General features: G+C 40.6%; 1 protein-coding gene across 12 annotated transcripts in view; it reads right to left on the reverse strand.

Moving 5' to 3' along the window:
* The window catches only part of esrrga (estrogen-related receptor gamma a), a 121,642-nt gene that overhangs the window by 57,537 nt on the left and 45,132 nt on the right, over positions 1–18,973 (reverse strand). For 8 of the 12 annotated variants that reach the window (XM_037096177.1, XM_037096180.1, XM_037096187.1 and 5 more), the window contains one exon: positions 6,764–6,922. In XM_037096177.1, coding sequence (XP_036952072.1) covers positions 6,764–6,922 — 159 coding nt within the window. Of the gene's footprint in view, positions 1–6,763; positions 6,923–17,536; positions 17,600–18,973 lie in introns of those variants that run through there. The other 4 variants (XM_037096175.1, XM_037096181.1, XM_037096182.1 and 1 more) reach the window with 3 other exon arrangements.

Consider the following 18,973-nt stretch of genomic DNA (forward strand, 5'->3'; position numbering starts at 1 on the left):
ATCAATTGTTACAGTGTTAGTCGGGCAGGAAACCTGTAATTCACTTCATTGGCTGCAGAATAAACCCCTGATTACATACAATCAATGTGATAATGGCTAAAACACATTCTGCCCAATGGGCTGTCGGGCTGTAAAGACCGGCAAAGGAGAGGAATTGTGTGAGCATGTGTGTCTATATTCCTGAGTGTATGTGTCTGTGACTGTGTGTGACTTCTTCTAGGTATTCTAATAGAAGAAACACAGACGTACACACACCTTTGCGGTGCAAAAGTATCCACAGACACATACGCTGGTGTGAAATGAATTGGGTAAGACTTACAGGGGCACACTAGTGGGGCCAAAGCTGTTATGGTGCATCCTGGGGTTTACAAAGTTTACACACACACACACACACACACACACACACACACACACACACACACACACACACACACACACACACTCTGTAGATGTGAATGGATAAACAGTGGGAGACTGAGCACACAGGGCAGGCTCAGCCAAACACGATTGATTAAGAATTATGTGCTCTCCAAACTGCAGACTGCAAACTATTCAGGAATATCATGTTGAGTCTGGTGATATCAATGTATCTTTTCAATCATCACGCAGTGCTGTTGTCTCTTTTCTTTTTCCAGTCTGATCTCTTCTCGTGAAAGGTGTTTATATTGCAAATTTTAAAGGGAATTTTAAAGGGAATTCCTTTCTTCCTTGGTCTGTATGAAGGATGAATTAGATTTGAGAGACTGACTGCATTGATGTAGTTATTTAAGTGAAAAGATATGAAGAGGTTGAGCTTGTTCAGGGCAAAAATGTGAAGGCAGTGCAGCGCTAACCCTGTGTGTGTGTGTATGTGTGTGTGTCAGATGGGAATCTTGATGATTTAGGTCATTTTCTAGCGGAGCGGTGGCTGATAAGTGTGTTGCTGCCAGGCACTATCTTTGTCACCATGTCTCTCTCTCTCTCTCGCTCTCTGTCTCTCTCTCTCTCTCTGTCCCTCCTTACCTCTCTTTGTCTCTCTCTCTTTGCCCCTCTTTCTGTCTCCTTTATCTGCTGTGTGTCATTGTAGTTGTGAGGGTGGTTGTCTACTGTAAGAACAGTGCTTCAAACCTCTGAAACATCCAGCTCCCTGCACATCAGGAGTACCGCTAACAGTTAGTGCGTCAACTATTTTGAAGTATTTGTTTGCTGAATAATCAAATACATAAACTGCTGCAAATGTCTGAATGTCTAGTTCAGCTCTATTTTGGGAATTGACAGGCTAAATTGTACACTAAATTGCAGAGGATGTACTTGTAGTGACCTCCAGCCTTTTACTGGAAAGGCTGAGGAATGGAAATCAATGAAATTACTGAATGCATCCTCTTTTTAGGTAATCCTTTTATAAAGGACAATGCATGTGCTAAATGTGAAATTAAGAATTAATGAGCAATATATACATTAATATTTTATTTGTCAACACAATACAGACTATAAATCAGATGAACACATTAATTCTGCTAACTCACATGATATTGGCAGGTAGCGTCTGAGCAGGGGTATAAGGGACATACATTGTAGGCTTGTTCCTTTATAAAAGAAAGGTCATTGATCAAGGTGAGTGTTCGTCTGCCTTTCTGTGTGTGTGTGTGTGTGCGCGCGCGTGTATGTGGATTAGCAGTGTTATCGCTGAGCATTAGGGGTGCAACAGCCCTTCCAAACACTTACCGACACTTGCCATTGTGGCAGACACACATGCATTCACACACACACACATACACAATCGACTATTCGCGTACAGCAAGACATACAGTCCTCCCTCTCTCATACTCAGAAAGATAGAGACCTGGGCAAGGCGCCGTATCAAATGAAATTGCGCAGAAGTATAATAATAAAAAAAGTGTTTAAAAAAACAAAATATCCCCCATCGGATTAAAAACACATTTTATTAAGCAGATGGTGAAAGAGGATTTCCACTCTAGTAAATATGACAGGGCTTTCAAATGTGACACGGGAGGGAAGCAGAGGGAGGGGAGGGGAGGAAGAGGCAAACAGACAAGGAGGGAATGGGAAAAGAGAGTGCAACGCCGTAAAAGAGAAGAGAGAAGAAGAGAGTGCAAATGAAACTTAAGGGGTGAGAGACTGAAGAGAAAAGTGGAGTAAAGGAGAAAAAGATAAAAGGAGAGGAGAGGAGGAAAGGAGATGAGAGGAGAGGAGAGGAGAGGAGAGGAGAGGAGGAAAGGAGAGGAGAGGCATCCTTTAAGCAGATCAGATTTGGGGAAATTGGGCTGTCACTACAGGATTGTGATGATTTACACCTATCCATCACAGGGAGAGAGAGAGACGCAGAGCTAGAGTATGTACAATAATGCACAACATCTTTAAAAATTGAGAAAATTTGTCCCAAAGTCCTGAGTTCACTGCTTTTAATTCAATGTTCAATCATCGGGAATGGGAAGAACATATTTGATCATAGTGAGACACATATACAAAAATGTATTGATGGGTAGAGAATCAGCCAATTCATTTATTTCACTGCATGATGTTCTGATTTACTGTGGGTCAAAGAAGAAAGAGAGTGCCATGATATATCACTTGAAACACAACATGTCCTTCCACATTAACCAAACAAGTAAAGGATCATTTGAAAGCACAACCCGACCCTACATGAATACATTTTACAGTTGCACATTTTGAACTGAATTGATCTGTATTGTCACCAGCTGCTGTTGACACTCACCCCCTCTGCCTCCCTGCCTGATCTTCCCTCTCTGTCCCCCTGTCCTCCTTCCTCCCCCTCTCCCCCGCTCACTGCTGGCTGATGCACCTTACAGCCTCGCTCCTGGACCATCTGTTAGGGAATCTAATTCACATCCAGTCATAATCAGGTTTGCTGGAGTGCCCACTCTCTGCCTCCATTTCTGTCTCTTTCTGGTCTGCCTGCTTCTTTCTGTCTGTTTTATGTCTTGGGTTGTCTCTCATTCATCTACAGTGTTGGTGTCGGACTGGCACAATTCAAATCTGTGTATTTGGATATTTCATTAGCATCTTTCCCCTATTTTTCCTCTTCAATCCTTCCCGTCCACTTTCTACATTAAAAACACAAAACTAGCACCAATGCATAAACTAAGGACAATGCTAGAATGCATTGATCTGATCCTGTCATTGTGTGATACTGTAGATTTTTTAAAATAATTTGACTGTATTACAGTACAATCCATTGACATGAAGTCCACTGCTGCTCGTCTGTGCAGAACTGGTTTCGCTTTCACAGGGTTTTAAACTTTGCTTTCCGAAAAACTCATCATCTTTAAACAATAACTGCAAATTACAAGGACTTAAACATGGCTTCAGCATTTTAATGGTAAAATGAATATATAAGCATCAATTTGACATTGTGTGGACAAAAAAATAGGGGTTGCATCGACACGGCATCTTAACCATGCGTGTATGTGTGTGTGTTTATCCATGACTGAGAATAAGGCAAGCTGAGGTGAAGGGGGTGGAAGTTAATGAGAGGTGAGTGTCTGAAACCTTCTTTCTCTCCCTCTCTCTTTCTCTCTCTCTCTCCCTCTCTCTGCTCCAGCAGTAATCCTCTTCTATAAATCTGCAATCCAATCAGCGTTGTCCACACTTACACACACACATACGCACGCACAAACACACACATACACACACAGAGCTGTTGGGAGGCCCATCTGTGTGTTAAGGCAATCTGCTTTATCATTATGATTACATTGGGCTCAGTTTACAGCAATGTGTGTGTATGTGTGTGTGTGTGTGTGTTCAGGCGCACACTGGCTGCCTGACATTAATCACATTCCCATGGTTTGATGGCCTAAATAAAAATAGGAATAATATTGTTGCTGTCCAATGAAAACTGCAGATCTCTAAAGACAAACCAAGAATTTCTTTAGAACTCAAAAAAGTTTTCTTGAGTATAGAAATGACAGCACATTTTTAATTTTATTTGCATAATACACAATTTAGATTTCTGACTAATTATTTAAGCGAAAATAATTGTCAGTCATAACAACAGAAAATTCAAATATTAGAACAAATAAATGTTAAATGTATCTGAAACTGTTTCAAATTACTACACATATACATATATAAATACTGTTTAATAACAATCAAAATTCAAAGGTCAGGTGTATGTGTGTGCAGGCGTGAGAGAGTGTATGTTAATCATGTGACTAAATCCCATCAACACGGTTGGAGGTCAGATATCCCGGAGAGAGTGTTCATGAGATCTTATATTGCATGTGTGTAAAATACACTCCTTCCACTGCGTATAAGGAAGAAAATGTACATGCGACATAAAATTTGTGTGAGAGGATAAGCTGAGGTGAGGTGATGTCATCTTTACAATTTAGTCCACGATTTTTTCTTTTATTCAATTTTTTCTATATTGAAGACATTTTGACCTGTCACAGCAGGACAAGCCCAAATCTGAATACATAAATTAATAATGGCTGAAGTCCATTTAGCTGTTTCATTGTATTTCAATAGTTATCTCAAGATAAATTAAGAAATTCTAAACTTCAGCAGATATTTTTATTGTTATAATCATCTGCCAACTGGGAATATTGCCATGTCACATCTGAGGCTTGGCGTAGTTTTGCTAGTTGAATTTGTAATTACAGTATCAATTGTTTAAACTTGGTCCAAAACTTGAACCAACGCAGCGGAAATAATGTTCCTCAATTCTGTGTGTCTATCTGTGTGTGCCGATGTAATGTGTGACCTCAAGCCATGGCGTGACTCCCTAGCCCCTGGCAAACCTTTACACCTCTCATCACCAGACTTCTCTGTCTGCCAGCACACGCACACACACTAACATTGTGCTAGTAACACTCTTGTTGGTGATTGGCTATGGGTCTGCGTGAGAATAGCTTGCCAGACCTCTAATTGGCTTGACCCAGACTAACCCTGAAATCCTATTGGACTAAGACTTCCCAGTCTACAGTGCGCACTGGCACAGACACACACCGCACACACTTAAAATTGAAGGGCTTTGCAAAACCTAACAATGCGCTAATCAATAATGTTCTAATAGGCTGCAATAAAACAACAACAATAACAAAAGAATACATGATAACAATGTTCATTTAGGCTGCCAGGTCAGCTAATTTAAGACTGTGCAGCATAAAGTTGTTTGTTCGCAGAGAGTAACCACTGACTAAACACTTCAACGACTTCCATATTCACCAGTGTACATAGAATAATAAGTTAAGTTTTGTCTGAGCACTTTTGTAATAATGTCAGTTCAAATCATCTGTCAGTACTTTGTCACAACAAGCTCAGGTGAGAAAAAAATATATTATAAAACTTAAACACATAGCAGAAAGCACACTTGTCACATAGTCATTTGCATGTAATAGTCCTTAATGCCTGTGTTATGCTAATTGTATATAAAACACATACTTACAATTACAGTCTTGCAATCTGGGCATATGGCTCTATCTCTTACCGAGAGAAATGTAGAATGATTAAAAGACAGAGAGGACCAGTGGCAGAGAGGGAAGAAGAATACGAAGAAAAAGAAGGTGTGTCTGTTTTATGCGTCACACGTTTGCTGTGTTTTAACATGAAACAAGCCACATATTTACAGTTTATGTTCTAAAAATGGACCATGGCATTCGGTTTCACCTGCCTCAATCACCATACACCCGGAGCTGGTTTCCACCGGAGAACTTTAAAGTAAATATTTCACTTTAGTTGAAGCGTTTCATGTTTTATTGCACATGCAGATGGCATGGGGGATTACTGTTATGGGAAAAGTGACTGTCCTTCAACCAAATGATACGATTTGCTGCGACTCATTTGCACTACTAAAGAGTCCTTGAGCCGGAAGTTAAATCCTGCTTCTTTCTGAGACTGAAAAAAATTGTAACAAAACAAAGATACTATAGGTATAAAGCATGTAACAGTGGCCACAAGTGTTGTCCAAGTATTATTTTAAAAATATTACATTTGTCTTTGGATAGCAGATAAAACATACTAGGTACAATTAGTAAAAAAAACACACATGCATACAAAAACTATTAATGAGATGCAGAAAATGTTTTAAAAAGTTATTTCTACTTTGTCAAATTTATTCATGTTCTGGTTCATTTCAAGTGGACATTGTTTTTTATTTCTTGAAATGTGAACCAAATAGACACTGAACTTACGATTGGTGCCTCTGAATGAACAATCCACCATCTATGCTTATAACTAACTCTGTCACTCTGGGAACCAAAAAAAGAGATTTTAAAAATTGAGAAAAATTGTTCATGGCTTAACTTTGAAAGAGGTAAATCTGTTATTGCTTGTTTAATTTTGTCTTTTTATAATAGGTGACACTGAGTCTAATCTACGATCATATTGTGTATGCAGAGTCAAATGTCAAATATACTTCAGTGTGAACATATAGCCGGCTGCAAAGAAAAAAGAAAAATAACTAAATTAGGAATTAAATCTGTGAAAGTTAAGAAAAGCGATAAATCAGCAACAACAAGTTGACCCCTCTCAGTGCTATTTCTCTTTCTCTCTCGCTCACTCACACACACACACACACACACACACACACACACACACACAGACACACGCAGACTGACCACTAAAACACTGATGTCTTTGTCTTTGATGTCTCAAAGTGCTTGCCTTTTCTTTTTCTTTCATCTGAACTTTATAGAGGTCAAGTGTGGCTCCAGTGTAAAACTGAACCAAACTGAATCATGGATTCCTTTTCCTTTACGTTTCTCTCTGTGTGTCTTTGGTCTTTTTCGTCTCTTCATCTTACCTGGGGTTGTAGAGGGCATGTGCGTCTCTCATGTGGTTGGCCTCTAGTGGATCGTAGCTCTGGTGCATCCTCCAGGCGACCGCGCCGCATTTACTGTAGCTTGACTTGGAGTTATCTTCACTGCTGCTGTTCACCAATGGCCCCTTCGATAAGTTCATTCTGTAGGCAGGGGCATAGAGAGAGAAGGAGGGTTAAAAATACAGCAAGGTAGAAAAAGAGCTGCTGAGACATTGACTTTCAAGTGTAGAAATCAATTTTTCATGGACATTAAAATTATGCATATAACCTAAAAGGTCTTGACAAAGAGTGTCAGTAAATATTAAAAATCTTATTTTCTATTTCAGTTCAACTGAAGAATAAAAATTACAGCATTACATAGCAACAAAAAAGATCCAATAAAATCTCTAAAAAAACAGTACTAAAGGTCACTATTCAAAACACTTAAAAAAAAATTAACAATTTATTTGATTTTTTGCCTTGAGGACATAAGTGGGATATCAAAAAGAAGAACAAGAAATCAAAATCTTTCAGAAAGGGCATAGAAAAACAAACACATGTTTCAACAATAAATGCAGTGGGAGGCAATGAACTGATGAAAGTGATGTCATATATGTTTTTAATGCAGACAACACGCACATTTAATCACACATACACGTGTGTCAAACAGCCAACATATATGCGGACAATTAAACAAGTATAAAACTACTGAACAGGGCAGCTAGAGACAGTCAGAAAAAACGCAATCAGGTCTCGAAACATAGAGACAGAATGACGCACAGGCCGCCACGCTGAGAGCACCGACAAGCAGACAGACAGACAGCTGTCAGCTGGACGGACAGATGCACAGAGGACAGGTTGTGACTTTTAACCGGTACACAAGACTTTTGTCCTTTCTTAACACAATTCTGTCGAATACGTTTGTCTGTGCGCACATTCATCGGTGGAGGCGTCAGGCTGCTAATTGAAGCGCACCCCGACTGTGTTTAACGTCAGAGGACTTTTACCAGTTTTAGCCTCGGAGAAGGCTTTCAGACTGAGAGGAGTATAAACGTAAAAGCACCGGAGGAGGGACCGCTATCCGTCAATCAAAACCAGCGCTGGCGTCAGGGGAGGAGCTGTTGCCGAGGTGATAAGGTCACAGCGGGCTACAGAATCAAAATCACCCATAGCAAAAAATAAATGAATTAAATAACACAGGGTGAAAGAGCTGACGTCAAGGAGGACGAGAGAAGGCAGCATCCATAACAAAACTGGCTGGGTGGCCTACATTTAAAGACAACTACCAGGAGAATGCAGCAGGGCTGCTGGGAAGAGAAGGAGGACAAAATCTCGAAAAGACAGAAACCAAGTCAGACTGGGGAACAAATGTCAGAACACTGGTAATAAAGTGATCCTTCTAAATTAATGCAAAATACACAAGAGATGCCTGCTGGCAACACTTGAGGCATTCCAGTGTTTTGTATTAGCATTTGTATGTTTGTTGCATAATAACAGAGAGTTAAAATAATTATGCTCACTTGGTCTAAAACAGGTCTATAAAGAGGAAAAGGATCATTTATATTCAATGTTCAAACTTTGCGGAGTGGGTCAACAAATGTTTAACAGTCATTATTTTATGTTAGTTTTTGAAGCTACTAAGTAATCCTTCCTCGTCCAACCTGTCAACCAAACCATCTGGGAGCTCTTTAAGCCATGCAATGGAGCTAAATAGCTACAGAATAAAATAATCATACTTTTTTTAAGTATGTTGTTACGGTTCTGTTGGATTCTTTCCGTATTTCCACATTCCTGTGTGTGTGTTGTCTCAGTTGAAGTGTATCAGTAAACAGAGCAGGATGTTGCTATGTGTCACAAACTGATAGACACATGTTTACCACACAAACACACACCACACTGACATTCGTGTCTGCGTGTATGAGCGATGTTGTCCCGCTGTGGGTTCCTGTTTAGGTGAGGGCCGTGCAGACAGACAGGTAGACAGACCAATCACTCGTCTGACAGCCATCCCTGCCTCCATCCTCAGAGCTGCGTTGGCTCAGTGAGAGGTGGAGGGCCAGGCTGTGTAATATGTAGGTTTTAGTTCCACTCTGGTGAATAGGAGGAATCGATATCTCGCTGCTGCTGCTGCTGCTTCAAACACTTATTGGCTTTGGTTGCGGTGTCACAATGCTATATAGACAGGCAACACTTAATACTACTTTTTTTTTATTGGAGAGAGTCCTGGTGTTACAGTGAACTAAGGTACATGCCGTACTGTGTACATGTGATGCTGTTAGTTCAAATCCCTGCATTTTCAGCTTTACAATATTTTAGCTAAATGACAATTTTGTAAAAATCTGTCAAACTCTGTCACTTGCATTAACCTGCCGACTAAAACTGTTAGGGATTACAAAGAGAGATTTTGTTTTATTACATTATCCTTTATGGTAAGGTAATCGGATATTTTTTCCTCTCTACATCTTTTCCAGAAGATTACATTTAAACTAAAAGGCATCTTAAAATCTGCAGAAAATCATTTATATCACGTTTTATATACACAGATGGTATTCATAGTATACTTAATATGAATAAAGTGGAAATTAACACCTAATAAATTATTTTTTCTCTACCTGAATAGATTATTTGAAGGAGCCTGTCATATTAAACACCCAAACCCTTAGAAGCACTGACATAGAAAGAAAATAAATAGCTCAGATCATAAATATTTAAAAAGGCGTACACAGTAAAAGGAGAGAATAAAGGGGAAGGGTATTAACCTTTGGGTTTCTAACTAACCTGTTTCACACTCCTGTCAGTACACGTAAGCGGCACCAGCACACACTCACACATTCACATTGTGGATGTGTTTTTGTGTGTGTAAAAGTAGGGAGATCGTGGGTGTCTTTCTGATGCTCAGTGACTCGCTCATGTGTTGCTGGCCCATCTGTGAACAGAATGACCATGACACAGTACGTGTGTGTCTATGCATGTGTGTGTCTCTGTGTGTGTGTGACATGGTGATGCAGTGATTGATGAGACAGTTGCCATTCTTGCTAATGCAAAACGCACCTATCCCTGAAGGGAGCAAATGCCACAACACACACATACACATACACATACACGAAAGCACACACATTCACACACAGGGCTGCAACTGCCCTACCTAATTACCCCTGTAGTCAGGGCAGTGTGATGTCTTCCAGTCACATATGCAATAAATATCCACAAACATGCCTAAACGTGGCTTCAAAATAATCACAGGTGCGATATACACATACAATCACTGATAAATGTTCTTAACAATAAAATTGAGGCTCTTGATTGTTTCAACACAAGGCTTAACAATGGAAAAAGGTCTTTAGACATTATTTACACCGTTTTTACTCCAGATAACGGTCATTTAATTGTTGAACATTTAAAATCAGAGCTCTGTATGAGTCAGAGACATGCAAACATTTGTGTGCGTGTCTGTGCGCGTCATGGAGACTATAAAATGATTGTGAGGTTATCACAAATACTGAGCGCATAAATATGTTTATATACAAACGTGTGTGACTGATTCTCTCCGCTCCTCTGCATGTGCATCAGGGCAGGTGGGGTTCGACGCAGCCCTTTGTGTGTCTGGGTGGATGTGGATGTGTGTGCGTGTTAGCGTTAGCGACGGGAGCTGTTAGCGGGGCAGGCGGCAGATGGGCTGTCGGCCTTAATAGGGACTGAGCGGGTGCAGAAAGGTGACAGCTCCACGAGGGAGCGGTGTGTGGGGAGGGAGAGGAGGTGTGTGTGTGTGTGTGTGTGTGTGTGTGTGTGTGTGTGTGTGTGTGTGTGTGTGTGTGTGAGGTGGGGGGTGAATGGTGAAGGAAGACGGGGATAAAGGGGAAATGAATTATCTGCCGAGGTCAAGAAAAGTGCCGATCAGCTGCGTAGAGGAACGCAGCTCCTAAGGGCAGTAAGTGTTTATGATGTCTAATTTATGTAATATAGACATTTGCATGTATATCTATGATGAGCTTTCACCTGGTAATTTCTGGTTAAAATTGCAACTTTTTAAAAGCTTCATACATTTGTTAATACCGCAATATTTCTAATATCACACAAATACGAAATAGACATAAAATTAGAAGTAATTGTTTGTGAATATGGAAAAGCTGCTGTCAACTTCAGACAACACCAAAGAAACCTGAAAAGCTTTGAAAACAGAGATAGAAGCTGTGGGCATTGCCGCACTTTCAAATGTTAAAAGTGCTTAATCGCTTTCATCTCGTCAGATGTTTTATTTAATTTGTTTATGTTCATATTTTCTAAGGCCATACATTTTTCACTTACTTCAAGCATATGAAAATGACTGTGTGGCTGTTTATTTTCTACAAAGAACAACTAATTTCAGCGCGCTCCTGGGCAAACAGTTAGTTATAACACACAATCAAAACACACAAAAATAAAAAAATCTTAAAATCTTTTTTTATCTTATTGGTCACACACGGACAATGTTGTAAATGATCACAACATCACGTGACTATCATGTCCTCAAATATGTGCACAGTTCTGTCTCAAAGCTGGACTGAAAGAAAATTGGCTGCTCTGTATCTTCAGCAGATATTCTATGAACCTTTCCTTTTCCTCGAATGTGACAGATTAAAAAAAACCTTTATAAATACACATGAAATACAGGAAAACATCGAATACAAATGTAATTGCATTGAGAGTTTAAGTTTTGCTTGTTTATCTGCTGTGTAACATCAGTAACAACTTGACAGAGAGTGAGAAAGAAAAAAAGAGCAAAATCATCGATATGACATCAAAGAAAGAAATCATGTTTTTCAGTCGCTACATGTTTCAATGATATATATACTACACTGCGCATTGATGGTAAATATTTGCTAAATTACGGAGCATAACTTATGTAAAAAAACCTGGTAAATAGGCAGCTATGGATATAAATCATTTTAAAAATAATCTTTCATTTTAAAATCAAGCCTATCTGAATCATAATTCTCCGTTAAGAAAAGATCTGATTTTGTTAAACAGCCGCTTATATGAATAGAGTAAATTTAGCAGGGATGCATAAGTAGTGTTAGATAAATATGTGTGATAATTAAGTTTATTCATCATTTGCATTTGATATAGTTGGTCAATTAAAGCAAAGGGAATGCTAAGATGAGAGATGTAAGAAGAAAAAGCAAGTGTCAAAAAAAAAAAGAAAAACTAAAGAGAGAGGTGGGGTGGTGGGCTGGCCTGTCATTCTCTCCCCATCAGGCACACACATGAAGCATGATGGGAGGATGAGAGGAGGAATATTTCACTGTCAGTCGGAAGGCGGCATGGTCATTCATTTCTTTCCTTCTCTCTCAGTATATATTCACGTCCCTTTCTACTGTATCTTTTCCCTTTTGTCTTTTGTACAATGACAATTTAATCATACTGTACAAGGCCTGGGCATGTAGAGGGGGAGAACTGTCCAGCCAGCCAATCTATAGGGCTCTCCCCACGGACGCTGAGAGAAACAGCACAACAGAAAAAGTGCAAAAGATAGACAAGATGTTGGAACCTGCATCATTCTCTCGATCCTCTTTAACTCATGCACACACACTCCTGCGTACACGCTCACACACACGCGCGGCACCTCTCCATCTAAATCTGTTCTATTGTGGCCCAGTCTCTGCTGTCTCCTCCCATTAGGAGTGAGACGCAGCATCAGAAGCCCTGAGCACGACACGATAGGTGCGCTCGCAAAACACACGCACACACACACACACACACACACACCCCGGTCTCCTGTTCTGAAGCGCGGCTCAATAGGTTACCCGGTGAACAGCTGAAATCACATTTTAGTAAATCTGTCTCTAAAAATAATAAAGCCACAGCAGTGACAAAAAACAATCCTAAATGAGACATTTATTAAGAAAAGTCAATATTCCCTCAAATCAAACAGGCAGATTTGTAAAAGAACCCATTGTAATCTAAAAGCTCTAATCTGCCCAGAAGCAAAGAGGACTCCCCTTTCTCCCTCTAACCTACACCTCCATAAAGTAGAAGCGTCATAAAAGTAGGCTTGAATGAGACAGAAAAGTCTGTACGTGGCAGTGAGGAGAGTAATTCTCAGTCAAAGCACAAATGATTTGATAGATTGTGATAATAGTAATAATAAATGAATGCACATTTTGATGTATGGATGGCGGAACATGAGGAATGAGCAGATGAGCGGCGTGAAGAGGGGGAAGCAAAAGAGATGAGAAGAGATGAGCGTCGTTGTCTCTCGCTATATATCACTCTCTCTCTTCTTTCAATCAGCGCTTTGGCATTCAATCACACTCTCACACACACATTCACACACATGCATGCACACACACATGCGTTTAGCTTCACCTCCAGTGTGGTGTAATGGCTAATTGCAGTGAGTGTGTGTGTGTCACAGCTGGTACAGTCTCTCTTACTGCTCTTTCAACACATAAAGGCCGGCACTGACCCATGACAGACACACACACACACACACACACACACACACACACACACTGCACTGATGGACTAAGCATAAATCAGAGAAATTCACATCATCAAAGACATAAATCTGTTTTTTTGTGTGTACATATGTATGTGTATGAATGTGTAATTGCATTTTTGACATAACTTGGTTACTTTTAGCTGTAAATGCACAAAAGAAAATGTGTGTGAGGGCGAGTGTGTGCGTGCATGTGTGCGTTCATGCGCACATGTGTGTCCAGCGGACCCCTAAGTGCTGGTGTCAGACAAAAGCCCCCCCCCCCACTTTCTTCCCACCTCTCGCTCTGTCTGTTTCTCTCATTGCATCTCTCTCTCTTTACGGGACTAAATTACCGCTGGAATGCTCGGACCCTTCGCATGAGAGAAGAGAGGCTGCCGTGTCTGTGCGAGTGTTAGTGTGTGTGTGTGTGTGTGTGTGTGTTTTCTGTGTGCAGTTAGACAATGAAAAAACTGACAGACAACGAATGCCGTAGGGACAGACGGACAGGCAAACACACACAAAAAGAGAACAACACCTCCTCATATGGGCCACCAATAGGCCACGCACACACACACACACACACACACACACACACACTCAAAAGGTGGGCAGGCACAAACCCATGCCACAAACAGATGCAAATGCACACACACACACACACACACACGCACACACGCACACACACACACACACACACACACAGACACACACTCTGAGACACACACACACGCACAGCCAACAAATCAGTGCGGCACATATTGACATGCTTTGACAGATGAATTAAGTAAATGATTTTATAAGGAGATTAAAAGGATTTTAATTTACGCAATCTCTCTCTGCCCCCCGTCCCTCCGTCCAGTCTGCTTTACCTCTCCCTCTCCCTCCCTCTCCCTCTCTCTCTCTCTCTCTCTCCCTCTCTCTCTCTCTCTCTCCCATGGCCTGAGAAAACAAGAGTACAAGAGATTGGTGGTAAAAAAGGAATGGAATAATATGATAAATGTTCTTAAATTTTGATGGGAAGAAAAGAAAGTTTCTCTTTTAACGCTCAATAATTCTATAGATGTCGATCTTTTCTTCACCTCAGTTTTGAACAGCATAGGCACATTATCATCACGACTACAAAATTACTTAGAAGAAATAGTCCTAGGACTTGCTGATGTTTTGAGCGAACAGAGCGTGAGCAGAACGGTCTCCCTTTAAGATTCGAGAATCATTCTAAATTACACTATGTTATAAGGACTATCTGAAAAAAATCTGTCTTCATGAAATGTTTAAGGTGAAGATGTTGCTCCAAAAATGAAGTGAAACAGGAACATTGTTAAAATTGCTTTCATTGCTGCATTTGCAAAATAAGATTCAACACTCTGGGACTTGCAGGGTGAAAATAGAGCGATATCATGTGCACCGGATTAATGATTAAATCTGTTCAAAGCTAATAATTATCACCTCAAATAAATTTTTTTGTTTAGATTTTTCTGGCATGTATGAATTTAGTGCAACAGAATGAAAATGTTCATAAAAGGCACTCTTTTGTTGGAGTGGAATTTGAAACGTGCACCAAGCTGTTTCTCATTCACATTTCATTGGATTTAACAGAAATTTTGATTTTCACTCACAATCACAAAAATGTATTTGCATAACATTTCCATACAATTAAAAATATATTGACTCTAGACAAAAATCACAATTTAAGATAATTCAGACAATCATTTATGCTGACTTGTGTTTCTTTTCGTCTATAACACTGCAAACGTTTGATTGAACGGCCGCTGTGCAGTTCTCACCACCCATCTCCTTCACACCCACTGACAAAACCCACCAAATTCACTAAAGTCACTGTAGGAAATATATCTTAATGATATGCAAATGGTATGTATATGGTGGCATGAGGGGAATGCAATTATGTTAACAGCTTAAGCGGTACTTGTTGTTATTATTATTATTATCGGTATGATCATCATTATCCCTAATATTTTAATTAGTCTAGGAAAGCAGCGCCTGAGAGCAAAAGAGACGAAGCCGGAGCAGAGACAAGAGAACGGTGGATAGATGGATGGATGACTGGATGGATGGATGATCAGAACGGACAGACGGACAGATGCAAGACCAGAGGGTTTTCTAAAATATATGAGTGCGGTCGCAGTTTACTTTCACCGGCAGAGACACACACAGATAAAGCAGCACATTCCACTGATAAGTTTAACGGTCAGTATATTTGTGCATGATTTCTAATCACAGCTCTAACGCTTTACACTTTCTCACCCATTTTTGAACAAAACCTGGCCAGAGGTCATCACTTTTCTGCTTCACCCTGAAAAACAGGGGTTTATTCATTGGTCCTCAAAATACACCACACTGTTTTGCAGTTGAAAACGCACAGACTCTGTTCAGATACAGTGTACAGGGTTGAGTCCTTACAATCAAAAATGCACTAAGACCAGACTTTGCTCTAGACATTCAGTGATTTGATCTACAAAATGCAATCAGCATGCTAAATATGAAAGGTTGTTCAAAAGTCTTCAAACCCTCAGTCACCAAAAGCCTGATCTATGATATTGTACAGATATTTAAAAAAAATATAATTAAAGTAAGTAAGTATTTATTTAAAATCATTCATGTTTCAATTAGCAAGGTGGAAAAAGTAATCCCTCAAGCATTTGAAAATATCTGTTATTTGTTGCACATTGAATAATAACTGAAACAAACTATCAAAAATATGTTTCTAAAAATGATGAAAGACAAGTTCAATGGTAAAGGAATTGTAATTATTTCACCAGCTGCGACTTAAAATCTTGCTCCCTATTCACACATACAGGGTAGATGAGAGGGTGTCTGCAAAACACGCAGACACACGCAGACACACGCAGACACACACACACACACACACAAACACACTGATATATACTAATTTAAAGGTGAGGCAGCTTCAAAGCACACAAAAATGCTGTTTTTCTTTAAAAATATCATGTTTGGAAAACACTTCATTGTATCATCCTGCATGGGCTTCAGCTTTGACTTTCTCCTTTCAGTTTTCTACCTCCGACTTTCTACCGTAAGGACACTTTTACTGACGCTGTAATCCTCTATAAGTCATTTCAATGTATTTACTATAAAGCCATTTTAGAACAGAATTAATATGCATAAGTATTTTTTATTTCTTTACAGATTTACAATAAAATCTGAGCATTGATCAAATGGCAAAGCAAATCTAACAGTCTCAGAGTCTGTTGGACATATACCTCCGTACAGTCTAGTCACAGAATACACTCATCACTTCAGATAAATCCAGGTTTTACTTTGAAATCTTTGAAAAAGGAAAATGTGTGTTTCCTGGTATATTTACCACACTTTAATCTATGAGTTTGTCTTTCCTAATGTGCATTTTCATATAACACACCTTGTATTGTATGCATACAAAAAACACACACACACACACACAACACACACTGCTGTCCGTTCTGCCAATCAGTTAATCTGCATTTTGAACAGCGTCTTCAACACCTAAAAGAGCAAAGCGTTGGCGAAAGGAACAGCTCGGCGGCACTCGCTGATGTGTGTGTGTGTGTAACTGTCTCTAATTCCTGTGCGGGGCCACACGCTGAGTTGCCCGTCTGAAATTCTACCTCCTCTGGCATTTAAGAGCGCAGCTCTCCCCCTTTCCTCCTCCCTCCTCTCTTATGGGCCCTTCTCCTCCCGTCTCCCCACGTTATTCCTGTAACCTCAATGCCCTGTTACCTCGCTGATTCTCTGCCTGGACGAAGACAGAAAACATACGTGCACAGGTATAAACACATGCAAAGACATACACACATGTCGACATGAGTTGCTGTTTTGTCCTGAGAACAATTTGACTTTGAGTAAAAGAAAAGAGAAAGTGAAGGAGAAACTGTGTTTCTATGTCATTAATGAGTGAGTGTGTGTGTGTGTGTGTGTGTGTGTGTGTGTGTGTGTGTGTGTGTGTGCAGGTGTGTTTTGTGTGGATGTCGCGCTTCCAGGTGAAGGGACAGAAATTCCGCTCCTCTACCCACTGAGTAAGAGCTGCTGTCCGGGTACTGCAGCCACACACACACACACACACACACACACACACACACACACACACATACTCACACACACAAACAGTGAACGCGTGCTACCTGACAGCAGAAACAACCTTGACATGGTGCCGGCCACCTCTGCTGCATACCAGCACATACACAGACAAACACTTACACAAACACTTACACACACACACACACATACTCTTACACAGTGAATGACAATGACAAGTTGAATGATGAATACAAAGATAAGATTTAAAGGAAAAATTTACCTACTCTTGTTCAGAGTGCATTAAAAAACACTCAGATAACGGATGTCCTACCGAATCCATCGGCGATACCGGGTCATTGTCATGTCAACCTCCTCCAGAGAAAAAAAACAAAACAAAACAGGAAAATTCAAAAAAATCAAAGTTTTTATATCTTTCCTCTCTCTCCTCCTCTTCTTTCTCCGGTCTTCCTCTCTCTCGGTCCTTCCTTCCGCTTGGAGGGAGCAATACAATTACCAGGCTCTGCGCTGCCTGCACTGATCGGCTCTGCGTGTGTGTGGATGTGAGGGAGCGTGTGTGTGTGTGCGCGCTGTGTGTAGATGTGAGAGCCAGGGAGAGGGGGCTATAGGTACACACACAGCCAGCCGGCCAGGCAGTTGGGACAGAAAGCTGTGCCGCTGTCCTAATCAACGACTTAAAGCCCCGATAGCAGCTCATGAATATTAAGCACCATTTTGCATATGCAGTCCCTCAGGCCCCGGTTCTGCTGTGATTGGTAGATGCTTGACCAATGGCTGCGGGCAGGGGCGGAGTAAGGGGTGGAGACAAGGAGGGGAAAGCAAGCGAGAGAGGGAGAAAAGCAGGTGGAGAGGGAGGGATCAGACAAAGAGCGATAGAGAGGGAGGGAAGAATGAAGGGAGGGAGCGGAGAGGAGAAAAAGACAGGTGAGGGAAAGATTTAAAGCAAGACATCCCGCTCTCCTCCTTTCTTTTATTCTTTGTCTCTTTATCAGCCAATCTTTCTGTTCCTGTCTCTCAGACCAAGTCATTCTCAAAAGTCTGTCTCCACTGCTCTCTTTTTCTCTCATTTCCAGCAAGAAAAACAACAATGTTAGGAAAAGACTAAATGTAAAACAACATTAATTTTCTTTGGTGTTTTTTCAAACAATGTTAAAACACTTTTAGAAATAAACTGAAGGGATTAAACATCTGAGGTACACCATGTGTTGAAATCATGGATTTGTGTCAGCTCAGTTGCAACACACTAAATTGACCTCATCAAATCCAGACAATTGCAAGATCAAAGAAAAAAGTGTAAGCTTGACCCTAAACCCTAAGCCTAAATAATGTGTCACACAGCAAACACACACATGCACACACACAAGCGCACACACACACACACACACACACACAGTACAGCAGAGGCCATCATAGCTCAGCAGTAAAATACAGGATTATGGCAATTCCGAGGCCTTGTCCTTTGTTGTGGAATGATTTGGGAATGATTGGGACAAGGTTTCCCCTGCTGCTTGCTGTTTCGTCGAGCTCCCTGCCATCTCGGCACCAGCGGGCGGTATATTCCCGGTATTTGCAGTGTATAACTACTTGGAATCTGTGCAAGAGGGATTCTCCTGGAGAATTAGCTCCTCAGTCTCAGTGAGAGGAGTAAACTGAGAAAAGGGAACATGAGGAGAGAGGGAAGGCTCTTTTCTCTAAAAAGGGAA

Source organism: Acanthopagrus latus, chromosome 4 (genome assembly GCF_904848185.1).
Source record: "Acanthopagrus latus isolate v.2019 chromosome 4, fAcaLat1.1, whole genome shotgun sequence".
NCBI classification, from domain to species: domain Eukaryota; kingdom Metazoa; phylum Chordata; class Actinopteri; order Spariformes; family Sparidae; genus Acanthopagrus; species Acanthopagrus latus.